Source organism: Nicotiana sylvestris, chromosome 10 (genome assembly GCF_000393655.2).
Source record: "Nicotiana sylvestris chromosome 10, ASM39365v2, whole genome shotgun sequence".
NCBI lineage: Eukaryota > Viridiplantae > Streptophyta > Magnoliopsida > Solanales > Solanaceae > Nicotiana > Nicotiana sylvestris.
This window is the reverse complement of record NC_091066.1, coordinates 75,923,088-75,943,737: the sequence shown is the minus strand read 5'-3', so window position 1 is coordinate 75,943,737 and position 20,650 is coordinate 75,923,088. Positions and strand designations below refer to the sequence as shown.

The 20,650-nt window shown below is 37.1% G+C and overlaps 1 protein-coding gene across 1 annotated transcript in view; it reads right to left on the bottom strand.

Moving 5' to 3' along the window:
* LOC104231803 (5'-3' exoribonuclease 3-like) overlaps positions 1–20,216 on the bottom strand; it is a 35,245-nt gene extending 15,029 nt beyond the window's left edge. Inside the window, 8 exon segments of the mRNA XM_070160029.1 lie at positions 6,844–7,008; positions 7,155–7,304; positions 10,968–11,030; positions 11,125–11,244; positions 11,383–11,574; positions 11,652–11,728; positions 12,153–12,255; positions 19,861–20,216. Coding sequence (XP_070016130.1) covers positions 6,844–7,008; positions 7,155–7,304; positions 10,968–11,030; positions 11,125–11,244; positions 11,383–11,574; positions 11,652–11,728; positions 12,153–12,255; positions 19,861–20,064 — 1,074 coding nt within the window. The 5' untranslated portion in view covers positions 20,065–20,216.
* Positions 20,217–20,650: the final 434 nt, after the last annotated feature.

Below are 20,650 nucleotides of genomic sequence, written 5' to 3'. Positions count from 1 at the left end.
GTTACCCGAACTGGTCAAACCCGGTCAATGAACAGTTTTCTTCAACTGGTTAACCGGCCCGGACCAATTTAACGGTAAAATTTTTTTTTTTTTTTTAAAACTGGGCCCAGATTTCTAACCGTTGGCAACGGTCCATTTCAGAATATGGTCGTTGCCCAACGGCTGAATTGCACAAATAGCCCAATTTTGGTTTTTTTTTTAAATTAACCCCCTTTGAAAAACTATAAATAACCCCCCCTCCCTCTTCCTCATTTCTTCACTCATCTCTCAATTCTCATATTCTCTCATTCTTCAATCTTCATTCTTTACCTATTAAAGTGCAATCAACTATTTGGCTATTTTTTTTGGAATTTAATTTATCGTAGTATTTATTATTTGAAGTTTGAACAATTGAACTTCAAAATTGGAACAATTGACGTTTTTTCGTGGTAACATTGGAGTTGCGAAATCATCAAGTGCTCAATTTATTGCCGAATTCGGTGCACTCCCTCCAACTCTTTCTCTTATTTACTATTTTATTTGCATATTTATTTGTTGCTAGTAGTTAAAATTTTTACAATATGTTTAATGCTGCAAAAAGAGTTTGTTACAAGGTTACTAATTGGGGAAATAAAAAAAGAGGTAGTACTTCAGCTTCAGCATCTGGTAGTAATTTAAATACCTCTCCAAATATTCCTGAAACATTACCTGATAATAATATAGATTATGAACAATTCCAGGAAGATTTTGGTATAGAAGATAATGAATTAGAAATGGAAGATGAGATACCACTTACACCTAGTAGTGTTGGAGCTGCTAGCAGGGGTGGTGGTCGTGGTGCTACTAGTAGACCACCTGTGGCCCCGACTAGTAATCGTAGAAAAAGAAGTAAGGTTTGGAAATTTTTTGAAGACATACCGAATAGTGATAGAGTTAAATGCAAACTTTGTAATGATACTTTTAAACATAAGACTGGAGGACAATTAGGGGGACTGGGACACTTAGTAGACATATGAGAATTGAGCATCCTATAGAATGGGGATCTAATGGAGATGGAAATCAATCAACTCTAAACCCTACTACTGGAGGTCTTGTGAAATATGATAAAATGAAGGATCGTGAGGAGTTAGCAAAAATGATTGCTTTGGGTTGTCTATCTTTTTCTTTTGCTTTTGCTTCTTCATCATATCTTATTATGTATATTCAAAGGATTTACAATCCTTTATTTAAATGTATCCCTAGAAGTACTTGTAGATCTGATATCTTTAGACTTCATGGACAATATCAAATATACATACGTTATTTGTTTAGCCACCTTCCTTGTAGAGTTTCTCTAACTTCTGATATTGGCCATGCTGTTAATGGAAATGATTATTTGACAATTACATGTCATTGGATAGATGATACTACTTGTATGCAAACGTATTATCGCTTTTAAATATTATGAAGATCAGAGTCATACTGCTGCGTTTATTAGTAGTACTATTTGTGAAGTTGAATTTTATAATCTCAAGCAAAAAGTATTGTGTGTGTCTTTTGATAATGCTTCTAACAATAATGCCGCAATTTCAATATTAAAATAGCATTTGATACCACCTCTTGATGAAATTTTTCATGTTAGGTGTGCATGTCATGTTTATAATTTAACTAGTATTACGGTACGCGCTTTGCACGTGTACCCTATATCAATGAATATATGATTTTTTAAAAATACGAAAAATATTAAATAATGTGAGTTATTGAATAAAATAAAATAAAAAGTATAAGTTCTTAAATATGATGAACATTGATCATTTTTAGCCCGTTAGCTTGATAAATAAATAATAATATAAAATCTTAAAAAATACTATAATATTAGAGTTAATACTTTATAAAAAATAACGTAAATATAGGAAGCTGTCATTTATTAGAATGGTTATAAAAAGAAAAACAAAAAAAAAGACTTCGTATGTAGGTTATCATACGAAAATTTTAATCGAATGGTCATATAAAATAAAGGTCACAAAAAATAAGGTAGAAAACCAATGTTTATTGTTATTTTATTATAATCATTCAAATTTAAATTGATAAAGTTATTTTTTTAGACTCTTGAATTATAGTAAAAGAGAATGATAGCTGAAACCATGGTAATATCACAATGGAAGGATATCACAATGGAAGTTTAGCTTTGCTTTGAACGGCAAATACTCATGTTAGTTTTGATTTAATAAATATATTACACGTCATATAATTCTATATATTAAGATTTTTACATAGTTCAAATAAAAAAAATATAATAAGTAAAATTTCAGCTAATTTTAACGTCCTAAAAGTTAGAAAAATAATTAAATAATTATTTTGAGTGTAAAATTAATTTTCTTGATTTCTTTTTATACTTCTTATATTTGTCGAAGGATATCTAACAATGGAAATGTAGCTTTTCTTTGGATGGAAAATTACTCATGTTAGGTTTGATAATTAATGTGTTACATGTTGCCAAATATTATGACTTTTTACATATATACTTCAAAAAAGAATTAAGGAAAGATATAATAAGAAAAATTTTAGGTGATTTTAAAGTCCTAAAAAAATTAGGAGAAATAATGAAATGACTAATTTGTCTAGTATGAAATCAAGTTTTAGAGGGTAAAAAAGGCGAACGACATTTCGCTAAGGACCGTCATGCTTTTAATATAGTATAGATTGTTAAAAGTGGTCTTGATTTATTTTCAACTGAGATTACTCATGTTAGAAGAGCAGTTGGTGTTATTCAAGGAAATAATAGACAATCTAGAATAAACGAATTTAAGAATAAGTGTGTCCAGTATAACCTTAAACCCAGATTCATGCCAAACGAAATTGTTACTAGATGGAATTATACATATATATTTTTAAAATGTTGCTACAAATATAGATTCCTAATAATTGAAGTTGCTAATGCGCATTGTACTGATCCAAACCGTATGTTAACAACTACTACTTGGGAGGTCATTAATGATGTTGTTAAATTTTTACATAAATTTTATACAGCTACTGTTGAGTTTTCTGGAGCATATTACCCTACTGTTACTATGGCTTTAGTACATATAGCTGAAATTTCTTTTCTTCTCTTTGAATTTAAGAAGAAAGAAAAATATAGGGATGTTGAAAAAATGCAAGCAAAATTCAAAAAATATTTCTTTCCAATTCCTCCGATTTACTTAATTGGTGTTGTTTTAAATCTTTCTATTAAGATGTCTGATTGTCATCAATTAATGAATGCTTTATATACTTATATGGAGATTGGACCAACTAAAACCCCAGATTTATATACTTGTATGAACAAGCTAAATGAATATTTACAACAATTATATAATTATTATGCAAATGTAATTGATGATGCTGCTCTTAGTGTAGGCAATGTTAATCCCACTATGCACTGTACCACTTCTGCTACTGTGGATGATGAAGAAGGCCTTGATAGTTTTAATATTTTTTCTACATTTTCTAACACTAAAACCAGTAGCAGGAACATTGATGAACTTCAATTCTACTTGCAGAAGCAAAAAGAGCCTCGCACAAAGGAATTTTCACCGTTGGGATGGTGGCATGAGAATGGAAAACAATTTCCTGATCTTTTCGCTATGGCTCGGGACGTGCTGAATGTGCCAGTTTCAACTGTTGCATCAGAGAGTGCATTTAGCCAAGCAACTTGGAGACACCCGTCATTCATTGGGAAGCAATGCTTTGGAAGTTTTAGTATGTTTCAGAGATTGGATTATATCGGAACGAAGAAATCAAGGACGTGAAGATGTTGATAGCCCAGAAGACGAGGAACTTGGAGATATATTAACACATGGTAACCCATCCGAATTTAACACTCCAGAAGAAGGTCACTCAGTTCATATTGATTATGAAGAACTTACAAAGACAATGCAAAACCTTTGAATTTACTCTTTTTTGGCTATTTTACTTGTTAAATGTAAACCTTTCAATTTGTATGTTTGAATTTTGAAATAAATGTAGCACTTGCAATTTATAAGTGCAATTTTTTCTCATCTTCCTTGTATTCTTTATATTTTTACTTTGTATTAATATAACTTACAATAGTTATACAAAATACAAAAAAATCAAAAATAACACTAAACCCGGCCCAGCCCGGCTCCATCAACCCGTAACCCTTACGGTTCAAATTTTACCCGGATGAACCCGAACCCGTTAAACCCGGTAGGCTCCCACCCGTAACCGGCCGGACCATAACCCGTACGGGTACTAAAATTCCCTACCCAGCCCGGCCCGGCCCACCCGTTAAACACCCATAGTTTCATCAGATATGCATTTCAGAAACTGCAGCAGTTGTACTTCATCAAGATTATTCAGTTCTTTATCCTTTTGCTGATACTTTCTTCTAGAATAAGTCTTTAGAATTGGGACTCTATCAGCCGATTTAGGCATCACTCAGTTCATCCAACAAAACGGCAGGAACACCCTCCATATTTCAGTAACAACCTTGCAGCGTAACAACAGATGATTGACCGGCTCCATCTGGTCTTTACAAATAACATAATCATATACATATTCTTTTCCTTTTCTCTGTAAATAGTCTTGAGTGAGGATAACTTCCCATATCATTGTCCAGGCAAAAAACATTAATCTTGTGGATGCTTTGGTTTTGCACATTGTTCTACAAGGAGCACCTGCTTACATTGCTCTTTGAATGACTTGACAGGCGAGTACCTATGTTACTTTCATCCCCTATTAGAACATCAGGTTTGTGTTGTATAGGCAGAATACCTGAGGACACCCCCTAAACTTGACATGTTTTATTTAGTGCACAACTAAACTTTTCCTAGTCCTAATCCCTGAAGAATTGGCATTTCAATAGCCTTGACCCCCAAACCAATCTAACCTGATGGCATTGTTTTAAAATAAAATATATTTATTACCTTCTAAAATTTGTTAACTTCTTATCCTTTGCAGGCCAGTAAGTTTTTTTTGGCTGAAACTCCATTATTTGAGCTAAAAAAAATTATTTAGCTAAACGTAATGGCGTTTCGGTCAAATTATTTTACAAATTTGACCCAAAAGAGAAGATGCACAATTGAACAAATTGTCATTGCATCTAAAGAAGGAAAAAAAACATACACATTGGAAAAATAGCCATTGCATCTAATGAAGAATAAAAAGAAATACACCGTTGGAGCTCCATTTATTTGCCTAAAGAATTTTTTATTTGGCTAAAAATAATAGAGTTCCAGCCAAATTTTTACAGTTTTGGCTCAAAAAAGAAGAAATACACAGTTGGAGGAACAAATAACCATTGCCTCTAAAGAAGAAATAAAAGGAAATACAAAGTTGGGGTAAACATGCATTGTATATTAAGAAGAAGCAAGACGAAATACAAATTTGGAACAAATAAATCATTGTATATGACTGCGTGGAAATTAGCGGTTGAAATATACCATACTTAGAAGCTGATTTTTGTTTTGGTTCACCTCCACACGTCTAACAGAGTGTGTATTTATACTCTTTGCCACGTTAGCGTCTAAGGGGATCAAGAGTATCAAACTGCTAAGTTCAGGGGGGTAATCAGCACAAAAGATAGTTCAGGTGTGCACCGTATAAATGCTGCCAAGTTCAGCGTAATTCCGACGTATTATGATTTTCGTAAATTAACAGTCCCACTGAACACTCTCAAGAGAAAATTGAATCTTTCCATCATCCAACCATTGTATTTCTCTGAAATCTCAAATCCAACACATGATGCAATTGGTATAAACAATGTCATGTTCAGTTGCTTATTCCAGATAAGAAAAACCAAATATCAAACAGCTCCATGAATCCTTCATCACCCAAAGGAATGTGGCCAATCAACCAATCCATCCAAATCCTGTTGTTTCCTCCATTGCCCACTTTCAAGATAGTCTCTTGAAAAGTTTTCCATAGGCTAACACCATGCAACATGGAGAGTGCCCTGGAAACACCAAGTTGTTTCCTCAAAAAACTGTATTTTCCTTGCTACCTTATGAAAAAAGAAAAAAAAAAACTGTATTTTGCTTGCTATGACTATGTGCTATCCTTTTTTAGACGCAAATCTCCAAAAGCCATTATCCAACAAAACTCAAGTTTCCTACTTGAAAGAAGGAACAAAAAATTGCAGGTCGCATGTCATAACCTAACATTGCACCCGAAATACTTTATCAGCGGGCTAATTAATTTTTGCCATTCACAAAATTGGAAGCTCCATTCCACACCACTCCGTTGTTATGTATCTCTCAATCAGACACACCTTCACTAGACAGGGAGTGCAAAAGCACCATCATTTTCCACTCTATATGCATGCAACGCCATTAAGTACACTCAATAACACGAGCAGTACTCACTGCTTGCTTTTCATCAAACTCAAAAAGTTAACACAACTTCCTTCGGTAAAACCAGTTACATACATGTCAGATAAGAAAATAATTTTGATCTCACAGGAAGCAAACATCCTACAGTTCTCATCTTTTCACCTGGGGCGTTATATATATGAGTACTACGACAGTACATTCTTCAGGGACAGTTATGCATTTTGCAGCATCTTTCTCTTTTTTTTTCCCACAAGATGTTCTGCACTTGTTGCCTCATATATGATCAGTACTTGTCTTTCCCCCAAATTTAGTTTTTCACATTTAAAATTCATTATCAGCTCCAAAAAGCAGGCAACAGCTTTAGTTACAAATTTCTTGAAGTTAGACTGTTAGAGAAATATTAATCCATAAATATAGCGAAAACCATCAAAGCATGTCAAGAAATATATATATATATATATATATATATCATTTTTTGGTACAAATCTAGTAGTTAGTGGGAAACGCCAGTCATAACAAATACATAAAATGAAACCAGTTCTTATAGAACACACACCTCGCGAATCTCCAGTGTGGGCATATGTGGTAGAAAATCATTGCCAACGAAGAAGCACATAAATATGAAGTCATCAACAATACGCTCTAAATCAATCGCAAAAGGAGGATTGGGAATTCTCAAATCATATTCCAAATACTCCCGCAAAGTCCAGATGTTGAGAAACTGAAAATGATGCACCAAAATAATTCTGAAAAGTTACATTGGAATGAATAACCACAAGAAAATCAGAAGTTAATGATTTTTTATTTTTTTTTTGAGAATGAACAAGAAAAACAGAAGTTAATTTTTTTGGCAGACTGAAATCTTACCTGGAATGGTTTTTTCGCCACAACCTCAACATCTCCTTTCTCATCAAACTCCCCTGCTTTTCGCTTTGCCTTCCCTTCGCAATTTGCAGCTAAATGACCCATTTGACCACAAAGGAAACATTTGTCCTGCTGGCCTGGAATAAATACGACCTGAAAGGTAGACAGGTTAGATAAAATTAGAAATGAGGTTATTCGGGACAAGGTGGGCGTGGCCCCGGTGGAGGACAAGATGCGAAAAGCGAGACTTCGATGGTTCGGGCATGTGAAAAGGAGAGGCACAGATGTCCCAGTGAGGAGGTTTGAGAGGCTGGTCTTGGAGGGCCCTAGGAGAGGTAGTATTGGGAAGAGGTGATTAGGCAAGACATGCCGATGCTCTAGCTTACTGAGGACATGACCTTAGATAGGAAGGCGTGGAGGTTGAGAATTAAGATAGAGGGATAGGCAGCCGAGCCTTGTCCTTGCGCGTTCTAGTAGCTTTAGGGCATTACTAAGTGTTAGTCTTGTGTTTTCTTATGTTTTAGATCTCTGTTATTACTTGTTGTTTCTTTCACTTCAGTTTCTTATTGCACCACTTAGTATTAGTCTTGTATTATCGCTTCGGTTTTCTGATGGGTTTGCTTGTTGTTGCTTCTTCCTTTTATCTTTCTTGAGCCGAAGGTCTACCAGAAACAACCTCTCTACCTTCCTATAGGTAGGGGTAAGGTCTGCGTACACACTACCCTCCCCAAACCCCACTTGTGGAATTTCCGTAGGTTTGTTGTTGTTGTTAATTACATTTAGGCCTTAATGTCACCCTTCTTCCTGAGGTTATAGACCTTAGTAACTGAAGGTTAACAGGAGTCAACAAAAACTCAAACTCTGGAGAAGCACTTCAGAGAGTAAGGATTTTAAGATAAGTAGAAACAAGACTAATAATTCAGACGGAATAAAAAGTGAAGTTGAGATGAAATTAGACGGGATTGTGATGCCTAAATGCAAACAATACATATATCTAGACTCCTTGCTCCAGGAGAATGCTATGAATATGATAGATAAAGATGCTAAACCTAGAACGAGATTTTAAGGTCCTCCCAGGGTGTTATGTGAGAGATGTTGTTTGAGATGGTTTGGTCAAGTCATGCCGACCTCTAGATGCATTGGTCGGTCTGTAAGTGTGAAGCTATGGTGAGTGAAGGTGTTAAAAGGAGGCGAGGAAACTTAAAATCACATGGAAAGGAGCTATCTCAAAAGACCGACAGTTTCTTAGAATGTGTGTAGACTTGGCAGAAAATAAGGCAACATGGAAGGAAATGATCTGTATAGGCAATAGCAACTAGTTCAAAATATGCTTTAATCATGTTAGTACATCTACTATAGGTCATATGCTTGATGCTAAGAGTCATTTCATGTCAGAGATTTATATGCCAATAGAATATATAGAAAACCATACTTTATATTTTAACTTTCTTTTGTGAATATTGGCCAGTTTAAATGAAGAAACATGGTCCATGAAGATTCATAAAGTCGATCCCGATTTGTTTACGATTAGAGGTGACAAATGGGCTGTTTGGGTTGTATTTGGGCTAGTCAAAATGGGCTGACTCATTAAATGGGTCATTGCCCAACCCAGCCCAAAGTTCACTTGGGTTAAGATGGCTGGGTCAAAATGGGCTAAACAAATGGGTTGTAAACCAACTACCCAAATTTACCCAAATCTTTGCAATATTCTCAACTTTTAAACAAGCATATATATATTATCTTATGTTTTGGAATACAAGTCAATTCATGCCAAATGATCTCTTTCCTCAATTTGGATTTAGAATTTTATTTGATAGCTCTTCTTCTTATAATACTAACAAAAATCAAATCAGAATAATTAAAAAGTAGTAAATTTAGAACTTACCACCCACCCCATCCCACCTCCCACCACCCCAACCCCTATCTTACCCCCGAACCCCTACCCCTACCTAAATAGAAATATTATTTAGAGTACTTTCTTTTAATGTTGTAGATAGAGTATTTTCTTTTTCATTTCAACAAAATAAATATTTTCTTTTTATAATGTAGAAAAAGTATTTTCTTTCATCTCAATAAAATAAATATTTTCTTTTCATGATGTAGAAAAATTATTTTCTTTTGTTTTAACAAAAAGATAACTGTCTTTTCATGATGTAGAAAAAGTATTTTCTTTTTCACAAAATGAGTACTTTCTTTTCATGATGTAGAAAAAGTATTTTCTTTTTCGCAAAATGAGTACTTTCTTTTCAAGTTGTAGATAAAGTATTTTTTTCGTTTCAATAAAATGTGAATACTTCTTTTATTCTATTGTGATACCTGAAAAATAGCTCAGTACCCGTCCTTTATTTTACCGAAATAAATTTATTTGTTGTTTTTTCTTTTGCGATAATGTGTTTCTTCTTTAATTTCAGATTTTTTTCACATTTGATGATTATTTTTGTCAACAACAATTAGTTAAATTCGACATCATGAAACGGAAGTACTCATTTTGTTGAAATGAAAGAAAATACTTTTTTTACGTAAAAAAAAAAAATACTCATTTTATTGGAATGAAAAAAATTATTTTTTCTACGTCATGAAAAGAAAGTACTCTAAATATTATTTTCATATATTTAGGGTGGTGGGTCGAGGTAGGGTTGGGTGGTAGGTGGGTGAGAGTGGGGGTGAGGTGGGGATGGGGTGGGGTGGGGTGGGGTGGTAGGGGTTGGTGGAGATGGGGAAGGTTGAAAAAGCGTTTTCAATTGATAGGGAAAATATTTTCCTCCAATTGGAGAAAAACGAATTCATAAAGAAAATGTTTTTCAAACACTTAAACCAACCAAACATGTAAAAATTAGAAAATATTTTCCAGAACATGGGTCAAGGTAGAGCTCTAAGATTGAGCATTTTCATGGGTCAATTTGGGCTAATGATTTTTATGGGTTAACTTGGGTTAGCCCAAAACAACCCATTTTCAAAATCATTCTAGCCCAAACCCATTAAAACTTGGGGGGGTCAAATGGGTTTGTGTTAGTTCTGCCACCCCTATTTAGGATTTACGCTTAGTTGTTTTGTTGTATCCAATGAGTTTTTATTAACAAATGAATTAATTATTAGGATTAAGAGGATTCTATCTAGTTTATAATGAAAATACAATTGTTATCCCATTTTATTGTACAAAAATGCAACCTAGATAAATAAAAACCAATTCATAACAACAACGACAATAGATCAAAAGACATCCAACATTTGCACCAAATTACTGTCAGGAAAAACAATATTGGTTGAAATACAGATGTAACAGTATGTTCAGAAGGAAAAAAAAAGATTACTACTTCAAAATAGCAAATAAATATAAGTTGTAGATCAACCAATACTGCTTAGACTACTACACTAACCGCATAATCAAATATTCTTGTATACTTAATTGCTTTACTATTATTATTTAACAAACAAGTATTGTAAATCAGAAACTAATATAAGTATGATCTAATAGCCAAGAGTAAAACAATCATGGAAATTAAAAGAAAATATACTGCTAACAGTATTTACAACTTCTAAGGAGATTGTTAGGTTTAAGCCCTTGCAAAGAAAAGGACATTGTTAGGAAAAAATACAGCTTCTTAGTTCCGAAATTTTCAATCAGACATGAAACTTTACCTATGGGAAAATAGGAGCTATAAGCATTCTCTTAAAAGTGAAGGTGAAAACAATGAGAATTTTCTTAATCCGCCTTAAAAAGAAGGCTTTTCGTGAACAAAAGGATTCAACTTTTTTCTTCTTATGCACAAATTTATAACCGACATGCTAGCATATGTAATGATAAATGTCCCTAACCTCTCTGAGTATAGAGAAGTGAACTTCATGTGTAGCCAAGCCCAACATAATTAAATCTGCATCCTGTTGTGGCACCAGATATCAAGTACAATATTCATGAAAATCAGGAAGAAGATTCCATCCAAGAATTTACAAGTCATCCAAAGATAAGACGTACCAAACCATAAAGACAATGGCGTGTATTTGGATCATAACCAGAAAGATTCCTTTGGATACGAATATAGGACATAATTTTATGCTCACCTTCACCAGGGACATTTGCATCAGAAAGTATAACCTTCGAAAAAATAGTTGAATAATAAGTACACAATAATCTTTAGTATCATACCAAGAGAAAAGAAAGTGACTGCATCAACCTACAAAACAAAACCAAATAATCTCAAATTGAAACAGCAAGAATTTACAGGAACAATACCTTAACTTTTTTCCATCCAGGATCATGGTTTAGTCTAAGGTGAATATAATATTGAAGAGCGATTGACAATGTGGCCATGAATTGTGTCCCTGGAGTAATTACATTTGAATCAAAAACTTGGGACACCTGTTTAGGAGGAAGCTTCCTACCCTCCCTCTCAAATTCCTCACGCAATGTTTCCTCCTCAGCTGCCTAAAAGAAGGATTCCATGAGATAGTACTTGAGCAGAAATTATTACTCCATGATTAAAGAATATTAAGGGCATGTACCGCATCTGCTGCATCTTTCGCTGATCTAAAACGTCTAGATCTTTGCTGGTTCATTTTTGCCCTTGGCGCAACACCATCTACCAAAATATATACCGTCAGTAATTAGCGCAGAAATCTATCCACTTATAATATATATCACTGTTTTGTACAGGAAATTGCTCGATGGGAAAAATGATTAGAAAAGAAAATCTGGGGCCCATCTTCAAAAACTTACAGGAGGGACAAAGAAATATAAAATAATTTGATTTTATAAAGATTTTAGAAGTCGATAATTAAGTATTGAGAAGGAAAGTAAAAGCAGTTTTAGTTCCGTCTTTATGATTTCCAATTTCATTATTTCCTATGCAGGGAATTTTGACAAGAAGAACCCAAAGTTTTCTTCGACTTCCCCAAGCAATAATAACCCACCCCTTTCTTAATACATCTGACCCATATTTCATTTCCTTTGGTAAATATAGAATTCTTAATATAATTGAAAGGTAGTTTGACCGTGTTACCCACCAATAGCCATAAATAGCAGCTTTCGAGGACGCACCATAGAGAAAAGCCTGTCTATGTAATCAAACATGCAATGGAACACCTCATCAAATGTTGTTGGAGAAGGCTGCATCAGAAAGCACGGAAACTTATGCAATAGATAATAGAGAAGATAGCACAAATAACGAAAAAATCTTACAGATATAACATGAAAGCGGTATCCCCCAAACATGTATACAATAGTAACATATGTCATCAATAAAAGGGCATAATGCTACACTGTGTTCCAACTATTTATCTTAACGTTCCTCTTCTTACTATAGCAGAAACAATGTGCATGCATAATTCATTTTTTTTTAATAAGGTAATAAATTTCATTGAAAAAAGGCAAAACATGCCCATATACAAGGAGTATACCAAAAAGTAAAAAACCTTACAAAAGGACATGGTTTTCTATGAACGACACCCAATATTCCATACAAATAGGAACCTCATGGGTGCACCAAAAATAAATAAGGGAAAAGAGGCTACTCCTCAAGTGAATAAGATCTTTTTCTACTGCATCAAAAACTCTCCTATTCCTCTCATTCCAAACAACCCACATGAGTACTAGGGGGCAACATCCCATGCTTTGCGTCTTCTCTTTCGTCTTCTGAAGCCCCAACTAAACATAGCTTCTTTCACCGTGACTGGCATCACCCAGTTGAAACCAGACCAACTCAAAATTTTCCCCCACAAATAAGATGCTATCCGGCAACAGTATAAGGAGATAATTCATATCGTCCCGATTCTTTGCATATGAGTCACCAACCAAACACCGATAATCTTCCTCTTCCTCAAATTATCCGCCATCAAGATCACCCCTGTTGTAGCTAGCTAGTAAAGAAGCACACCTTTCTCGATACCCTGAGAATCCATATCGAATTATGTGGGAAGACCGGCTCCTTCCTAGATAGAAGCTTCTCATAATAAGACTTCACAAAAAAAATGTCATTTTCCCCGGCACCCCATCTCCATGTATCATGACTATCTAGTGAATTTTTTTGATTGTGAAGCAGTCCGAGCAAGTTTTGAAATTCTTCTACCTCCCAATCTTGCAAGTTCCTTCTAAAATCTCACATCCCACTGCACTTCTTCTCCTTGTAGATTCCACAACCCGTTGGACATGTATCTTCTTTTGGCTTGAAATATTATACATATTCAGATATGTGAATGTGATTACGCAAGACATGGCGCAGCTTCAGTTGACCGAGGACATGACCCTTGATAGGAAGGTATGGAGGTCGAGGATTAGGGTAGTAGAGTAGGTAGCCTAGAGTGTTCATAACAATAGTATTGGCATGCAGTATCGCTTTCTGTTGGTAGTAGGTTTTTATGACTAACTGTTGTTTTCTTTCATTGTTGATCACCTTACTATCTTGTTGTCTTTATTATGCTTTTATCGGGCTTTTGGTGTTGTCCCTTCTTGTCTTTATTTTCATTAATGTGGTGCTTATGCTTTCTTAAGCCGAGGGTCTATTGGAAACAACTTCTCTATCCTCACAAGGTAGGGGTAATGTCTGCGTACACACTACCCTCCCCAGACCCCACAATGTGGGATAATACTAGATAGGTTGTTGTTGTATTCAGATATGTGAATGTGATTCTCAAAGCTTTGTTCCCGCACCACCTATGCTCCCAAAAACTTATCATCCTCCCATCCTACACCCTGAATGAGATGTTGTCATTAAACTCTTCCCACCCCTTTAAGATATTCCTCCATAGCCAACACCTATAGAGAAGTGAGATATTTTTGTCCTCCACAGCCCTTCTAAAACCCCGTACTTCTCTGCAGTTACCCCTCTCCAAGAGTAACCACCTCTACTCCAAATCTCCATAGCCACTTACCCAATAGTGTCTTATTCAAGACTCTCAGGTCTTTAATCCCAAGCATACCCTAACATTTCGGGATAGTGACGGTCTTCTAATTGACCAAGTGAAATTTTCTCTCCATGTTTGTGCCATCCCATAGAAAGTCCCTTTGAATCCAACTTGCATGTAACATTAACTGGGCGTGCAATAGGGACATGAAATATGTGGATATGCTTGATAGAGAACTCTTAATTAAGAGTTCCTTTCTCCCTTTGGATAAATACCTCCTTTGACAACCCACTAGCCTCTTTTCTACCCTCTGGGTTCCAAACTTGGTACTTATTGAATGCTCCTAACGGGAGACCTAGATAAGTAGAAGAAAGTGTCCCAGTTGTGCAATTCATCATCTAGACTCTTAATATTCCCCACCTCACCAACTAGTATAATCTCGCATTTTCTGAAGTTGATCGTTAGGCCCGATACCACCTAGAACCATGTCAACACTTGTCTCAGGAAAGGCAACTGAGTATTGTCAGCATCACAAAAAACTAAGGTATCATCGAACAAAAGATGAGACACCTTCACAGTGCCTTGTCCACTGATCACTGCCAAAAAAAAAATCTTAATAACCCCTGCTACAGCTCTGTCCATCATCCTGCTCAATGTTTCCATCACAAATACGAACAACACTATGGGAAAATGGGCCATTATGTCATATAACTCACAAACTACCAAAGAAACCACATGGGTTACTGTTCACTAGGACAGAAAACCTGGCAGTAGAGATACAGAATTTGATCCATTTCCTCCAAATAGCACTAAATACCATTTTCATCGTAATGAAATCAAGAAACTCCCAATTAACATGATCAAAGGCCTTCTTAAGATCTAATTTGCATAAAATCCCAGCTTCCCCTTGCTTTTTTCTCGAGCCCACCACTTCAATGGCCACCAGAGCTGCATGTAGAATTTGCATGCCTTCCACAAAAGCATTTTGAGAAGAAGGCACTGACATATCTAATACCTTTTTTAGTCTATTGGAAGGCATTCGATCTAGTGATTGCAAACTCGAGTTTTCTGAAGCGAGAGGAGCATTTGGTTACGTACCAAAGTTCGGTGGCGAAGACTCAAATTGACTATCTCCTCCTCAGGAGATGCGACAGAAGGTTGTGCGAGGATTGCAAAGTTATCCCAGGTGAGACCCTTGCAACGTAACATAGGCTCTTGGTGATGGACGTTAGTATTATGATAAGAAGGAAACAGAGGTCAGTACGAGGCCGCCCGAGGATTAGGTGGGGCGCCTTGACTAAGGTTAAAGCCCAGGAGTTGGAAGGAAGGTTGTCGGCAATGGGAGCTTGGAGAAGTAGTGGGGACGCAAACACTATGTGGTCGACGACGGCGGACTATATAAGGAAGGCGGCGAGAGAGGTGTTAGAGGTATCTTCAGGCCGCACCGGTGGCCACAAAGGAGACTGGTGGTGGAATGCAGTTGTACAAGGTAAAGTGGAAGCGAAGAAGGTGGCTTATCTGCGGTTAGTGGGGAGCACTGGAGAGGAGGAGAAGAGAGCGAACATTGCGAGATATAAGGTAGCTAGGAAGGAGGCAAAGATGGCAGTGACGGAGGCAAAGACGACAGCTTTTGCTCGTTTGTATGAGGAACTAGGGAACAAAGGCGGGGAGAAGAAGTTACTCCGACTCGCTAAGGTGAGAGAGAGGACGGCTCGGGATTTGGACCAAGTGAGGTGCATAAAAGATGAGGACGGCAAAGTTTTGTTGGGGGATGACCAGATAAAGAGGAGATGGCAGACCTACTTTCATAAACTTCTAAATGAGAAAGGGGATCAGGATATTGTACTAGGTGAATTGAGGAACGCCGATAGCCCCCATGAACTAAGTGACTGTAGGGACATTGAGGTCGATGAGGTCATGGAGGCAATGCGTAAGATGAGAAGGGGCAGAGCTACCGGACCAGATGAAATTCCGGTTGAGCTTTGGAGGTGTGTGGGTAGAGCAGGCTTGGAATGGCTTACTAAGTTGCTTAATGTTATATCCAAGACTAATAGGATGCCCGAAGAGTGGAGGTGGAGTACAATGGTCCCGTTGTATAAGAACAAAGGCGATATCCAGATCTGTAACAACTATAGGGGTATTAAATTACTAAGTCATACCATGAAAGTCTGGGAGAGAGTGGTAGAAATGAGAGTGCGAAGGACGGTGTCTATTTCAGACAACCAGTTCGGGTTCATGCCGGGGCGATCTACCACAGAAGCTATCCACCTTATTAGGAGGATGGTGGAACAATACAGGGATAAGAAGAAGGATCTCCACATGGTGTTTATCGATCTAGAGAAAGCGTACGACAGGGTTCCTAGGGAGGTCTTATGGAGATGCTTAGAGGCTAAAGGGGTCCCGGTTGCCTACATTAGGGCGATTAAGGACATGTATGATGGAGCTAAGACTCGGGTTAGGACAGCAGGAGGCGATTCCGATTATTTTTTGGTTATTACGGGGTTGCACCAAGGGTCTGCGTTCAGCCCTTTCCTATTTGCCCTGGTGATGGATACTATAACGCATCATATTCAAGGGGAGGTGCCATGGTGCATGCTATTTGCTGATGACATAGTCCTAATCGACGAGACACGACGCGGCGTCAGCGAGAGGTTAGAGGTTTGGAGACATACCCTTGAGTCCAAAGGTTTCAGGTTGAGCAGGACAAAGACGGAATACCTTGAGTGCAAATTTGGGGCAGAGCCGACGGAAGCGGGAGTGGAAGTGAGGCTTGATTCTCAAGTCATCCCTAAGAGGGGTAGTTTCAAGTACCTGGGGTCGTTTATTCAGGGGTCCGGGGAGATCGACGAGGATGTCACACACCGTATAGGGGTGGGGTGGATGAAATGGAGGTTAGCGACGGGAGTCCTGTGTGACAAGAAAGTGCCACTGTTACTGAAAGGTAAATTTTATAGGGCAGTGGTTAGGCCTGCTATGTTGTATGGGACCGAGTGTTGGCCGGTGAAGATCTCACACATCCAGAGGATGAAAGTTGCAGAGATGAGGATGTTGAGGTGGATGTGCGGGCATACAAGGAAGGATAAGATTAGAAATGAAGATATTCGAGAGAAGGTGGGTGTGGCCCCCATGGAGGACAAGATGCGGGAAGCAAGACTCAGATGGTTCGGGCACATTCAGAGGAGGAACACTGATGCACCGGTGAGAAGGTGTGAACGACTGGCGGTGGTGGGTACGAGGAGAGGTAGAGGGAGACCTAAGAAGTATTGGGGAGAGGTGATCAGGCAGGATATGGCGCGACTTAGGGTTACTGAGGACATGGCCCTAAACAGGGAATTGTGGAGATCGAGCATTAAGGTTGTAGGTTAGGGGAAATTGTGATGTCTTTTTTACAGCGCACTAGAGTGAGACTAGCCAGTTAAGAATTAGTCTTAGGATGTTATTGATCAACTACTGATGATGGTCTTTATCTTCTGTGTATTAATACCTTACATATTCTCGTATTTCCTATATCTCTTATATTGCTGTTACTTTGTTTTTATGGTATTTATGTTATGTTATGGATTTTATGGTATTTTATGTTGTTTTATTATGAGTCTATTGATAGTACTAATATAGTGTCTCTTGTCGCCTCTTTGAGCCGAGGGTCTCCTGGAAACAGCTTTTCTGCCCCTCGGGGTAGAGGTAAGGTCTTCGTACACATTACCCTCCCCAGACCCCACTTGTGGGATTTACACTGGGTTGTTGTTGTTGTTGTTGTAGTCTATTGGAAAGCACCTTAGATATGATCTCAAAGAAGCTTCTCACTAGACTAATAGGTCTAAAATTGTTAATATTCGAAGCTCCCTCCTTTTTTTAAAAGAAAAATGAAAGAGGCATTAACTCTTTTCAAACTCCCAGTAGTTTGGAAAGCATCGATGGTCTCCAACACCTCGCCCTTAACAATATTCCAACACTGCTAGAAAAATGCCAAAGTAAAACCATCAGGTCCCGAAGCTTTATCCCCTGACTCTCAACCGAATTCCTCTTCCCCAACTGTCCTCTCAACTCAAGCCATTCTATATTTTCTTCCCCGATACGGTTAAACTCTGAACTTCCCAACCTAGGTCTCCATTTAGCCTCCTCCTTAAACAACTGCTCATAGACACTGCAATAGCCCTCTTACCTCCTCTTCCAAAAGAAGAGTCTTCAGATCTAAACCACGTATATCTGGCACCTATTAAAGAAAGGTCAACAAGGAACTGGTTATCAATAAACTCAAAGAACTCCTCCATAGCCTTCGAAATCACCCTTCCCCCGTACCTCTCCTTCGGGAACCGCCTAGTATTAAAATCCCCTCACAACACCCAAGGAATATCCCACTCCTCCATAAAAGTGGAAATCTCCTCCCAAAACAACGACTTAGACCCTTCCCCTATAGGACCATAAACCCCCTCGAAACCCTACTCTACGCCAGCTCCACAACTACGCAATCTCACAAGTAAACAGAACACGCCCCTTTTAACCTCCCAACATTTAACTTTTCTCTCATTCCATAGTAAAAGAATTCCCCATGCATAGCCTCTAGCCGGAATAGTCTCATATTATCTTCCTCCCGACAAACTTCTAACAATGCTATCTGACACCAGTTCCATTTTAGTTTCTTGCAGGCAAACAATATCTGTCTCCCATTCTTTAAGTCCCACCTTGATGATGGCCCTCTTGCTAGGGTCATTCACCCCCTTAAGTTCCAACAAATGATTTTACTATTCATTAACAACTTTTTTGCTTTACCCCCACTCAATCATTTTCTATGTCATTTAACTGCTTTTTCAAACACCATTTGTCCAAAGTTCTACTATCATTTAAAGTAAAAGATCCTCAATGTTGTGTTTGTGACAACCTCTAGCTACATCAATTTTTTTCTTTGCCTATGAGTCATCCTCCAACAATATTAAGTGTGAGTGGAATCGACATTTAACACATAGGATAGGGAAATGGCAAGGATGCACTGAGTATCTCAATTCCATGCACTTTCTTCCCAAATATCACGTTCTGGGAATATATAACCAATACATAAGCTCAATTCTTGCAAAAGCAAATCGATCCTTTTATATATAATCAAACTTCTCCTCGCCCCAAAACAAACATCTTGATTAACTCAAAGTATCCGATCCAACAATAAGGGACTATTATATAGTGATTGTTAGCAAATCCAGAGAGAAACACCAAAAGACTTGACACATTTCATAATCACTTGAAAGTTAATAATCAACAGAGCAAGATTTTTCTGTCTTTTAACCATAAATATCTACACTGCCCTGATTTTTCATAAAATTGTTCGTGATGTATAGAGCAATTGACAGTGATTAAATGAAAATCATGTATTAAAGTAGCCACAAGCAGATGAAAATGCATGCACCACCTCGTCCCCCTCATCCACTGTGACTTCTTAAAACAGTACAAAAGCACCAGCAGTTATACCACGGTGTTCAACTTAATAAAGAATATAAGACGTTAATTTGACTGTGCGCTAAACTAAATCATTGATAGTTGAAAACAAAAAAATATTAAAGTATTGTTTGAAACCTGAAAAGTTAGTAACATCTATCAAAGTTTAAAACGGTAATAGCTTAACCAATTTGAACTTTTGTAACTTGTGAAAGTTGTATAGAAATGACATGGAAAGAGTGTTTATATAAATTGGATTGGTTTAACAGTATTTAACACGTCATGATGAAGCTCACAATTCAGCATACCCAAATTCATACTCAATTTATATTAGAACAACCAACAATTCAAAAACACAACACAAACACAGTCAAATTCTAAGAAAAATTTAATCAAAAGGGACTAAAGTACACTAAATTGAAAGCAAGAGGATTAAAGTGCGTACTCGATCTTCGGGGTGAAAACAGGGATGAATAATACCATTCATATCCAAATAAAGGTTATCATATTCGATGTTGTTTGGGTTAGGTTTACTCGTATCAACTGGAACTTTAATTCCTTCAATAACAGCTGCTTCTTCTTCTATGACGTCTACTATAACCATTGAATACTTCTCAGCTAACCACCGGTAAAATGCCGGTACTCCCATTGTAATTAACCTCTCAAACCCACTAATTAACGGACTTTTAATTAAGAATGGTATAAGAGAAAGATATTAGGAGAGAAAGGAAGTGATATGGGAATGACAATGGCGGGCTACGATTTTCAGATCGAGGAAAGAGGTTAGGGCACGGAAGAATTGTGAAAGGACGACAATGACCTTTCTTTATATAGACGTCACCTGAGGGGTTTATAAGATCTTTAGTTGACAGTTAAAAGAGCTGAACGAAAATATCTGTGCGAAAAGCATGACAATTGAAAATCTAGCAAAGATACGTACTAAGCAGTCTGTCAAAGTTAAACCACGCGCAAATGCAAATTACGAGGTGTGATAATAGACACTTCTGCATACTAAATTTTTACTTTTCTAGATAAGTTAAGTCCGTACCGTGTACGCGGACTCACAATTTTCATTTGTTTGAGATTGAAATGTTGTATTTTTCGGTTTACCGCTAAAAACTTTTTTATTTATTTTTAGTCGCAAACAAAATACAATTGCAGTCACTCGTTTATGACAAGTCCATAAGGTAGGCTTAGCAGGTAAGAACTTCACCGGGTGTCCTACCCGTTTAATA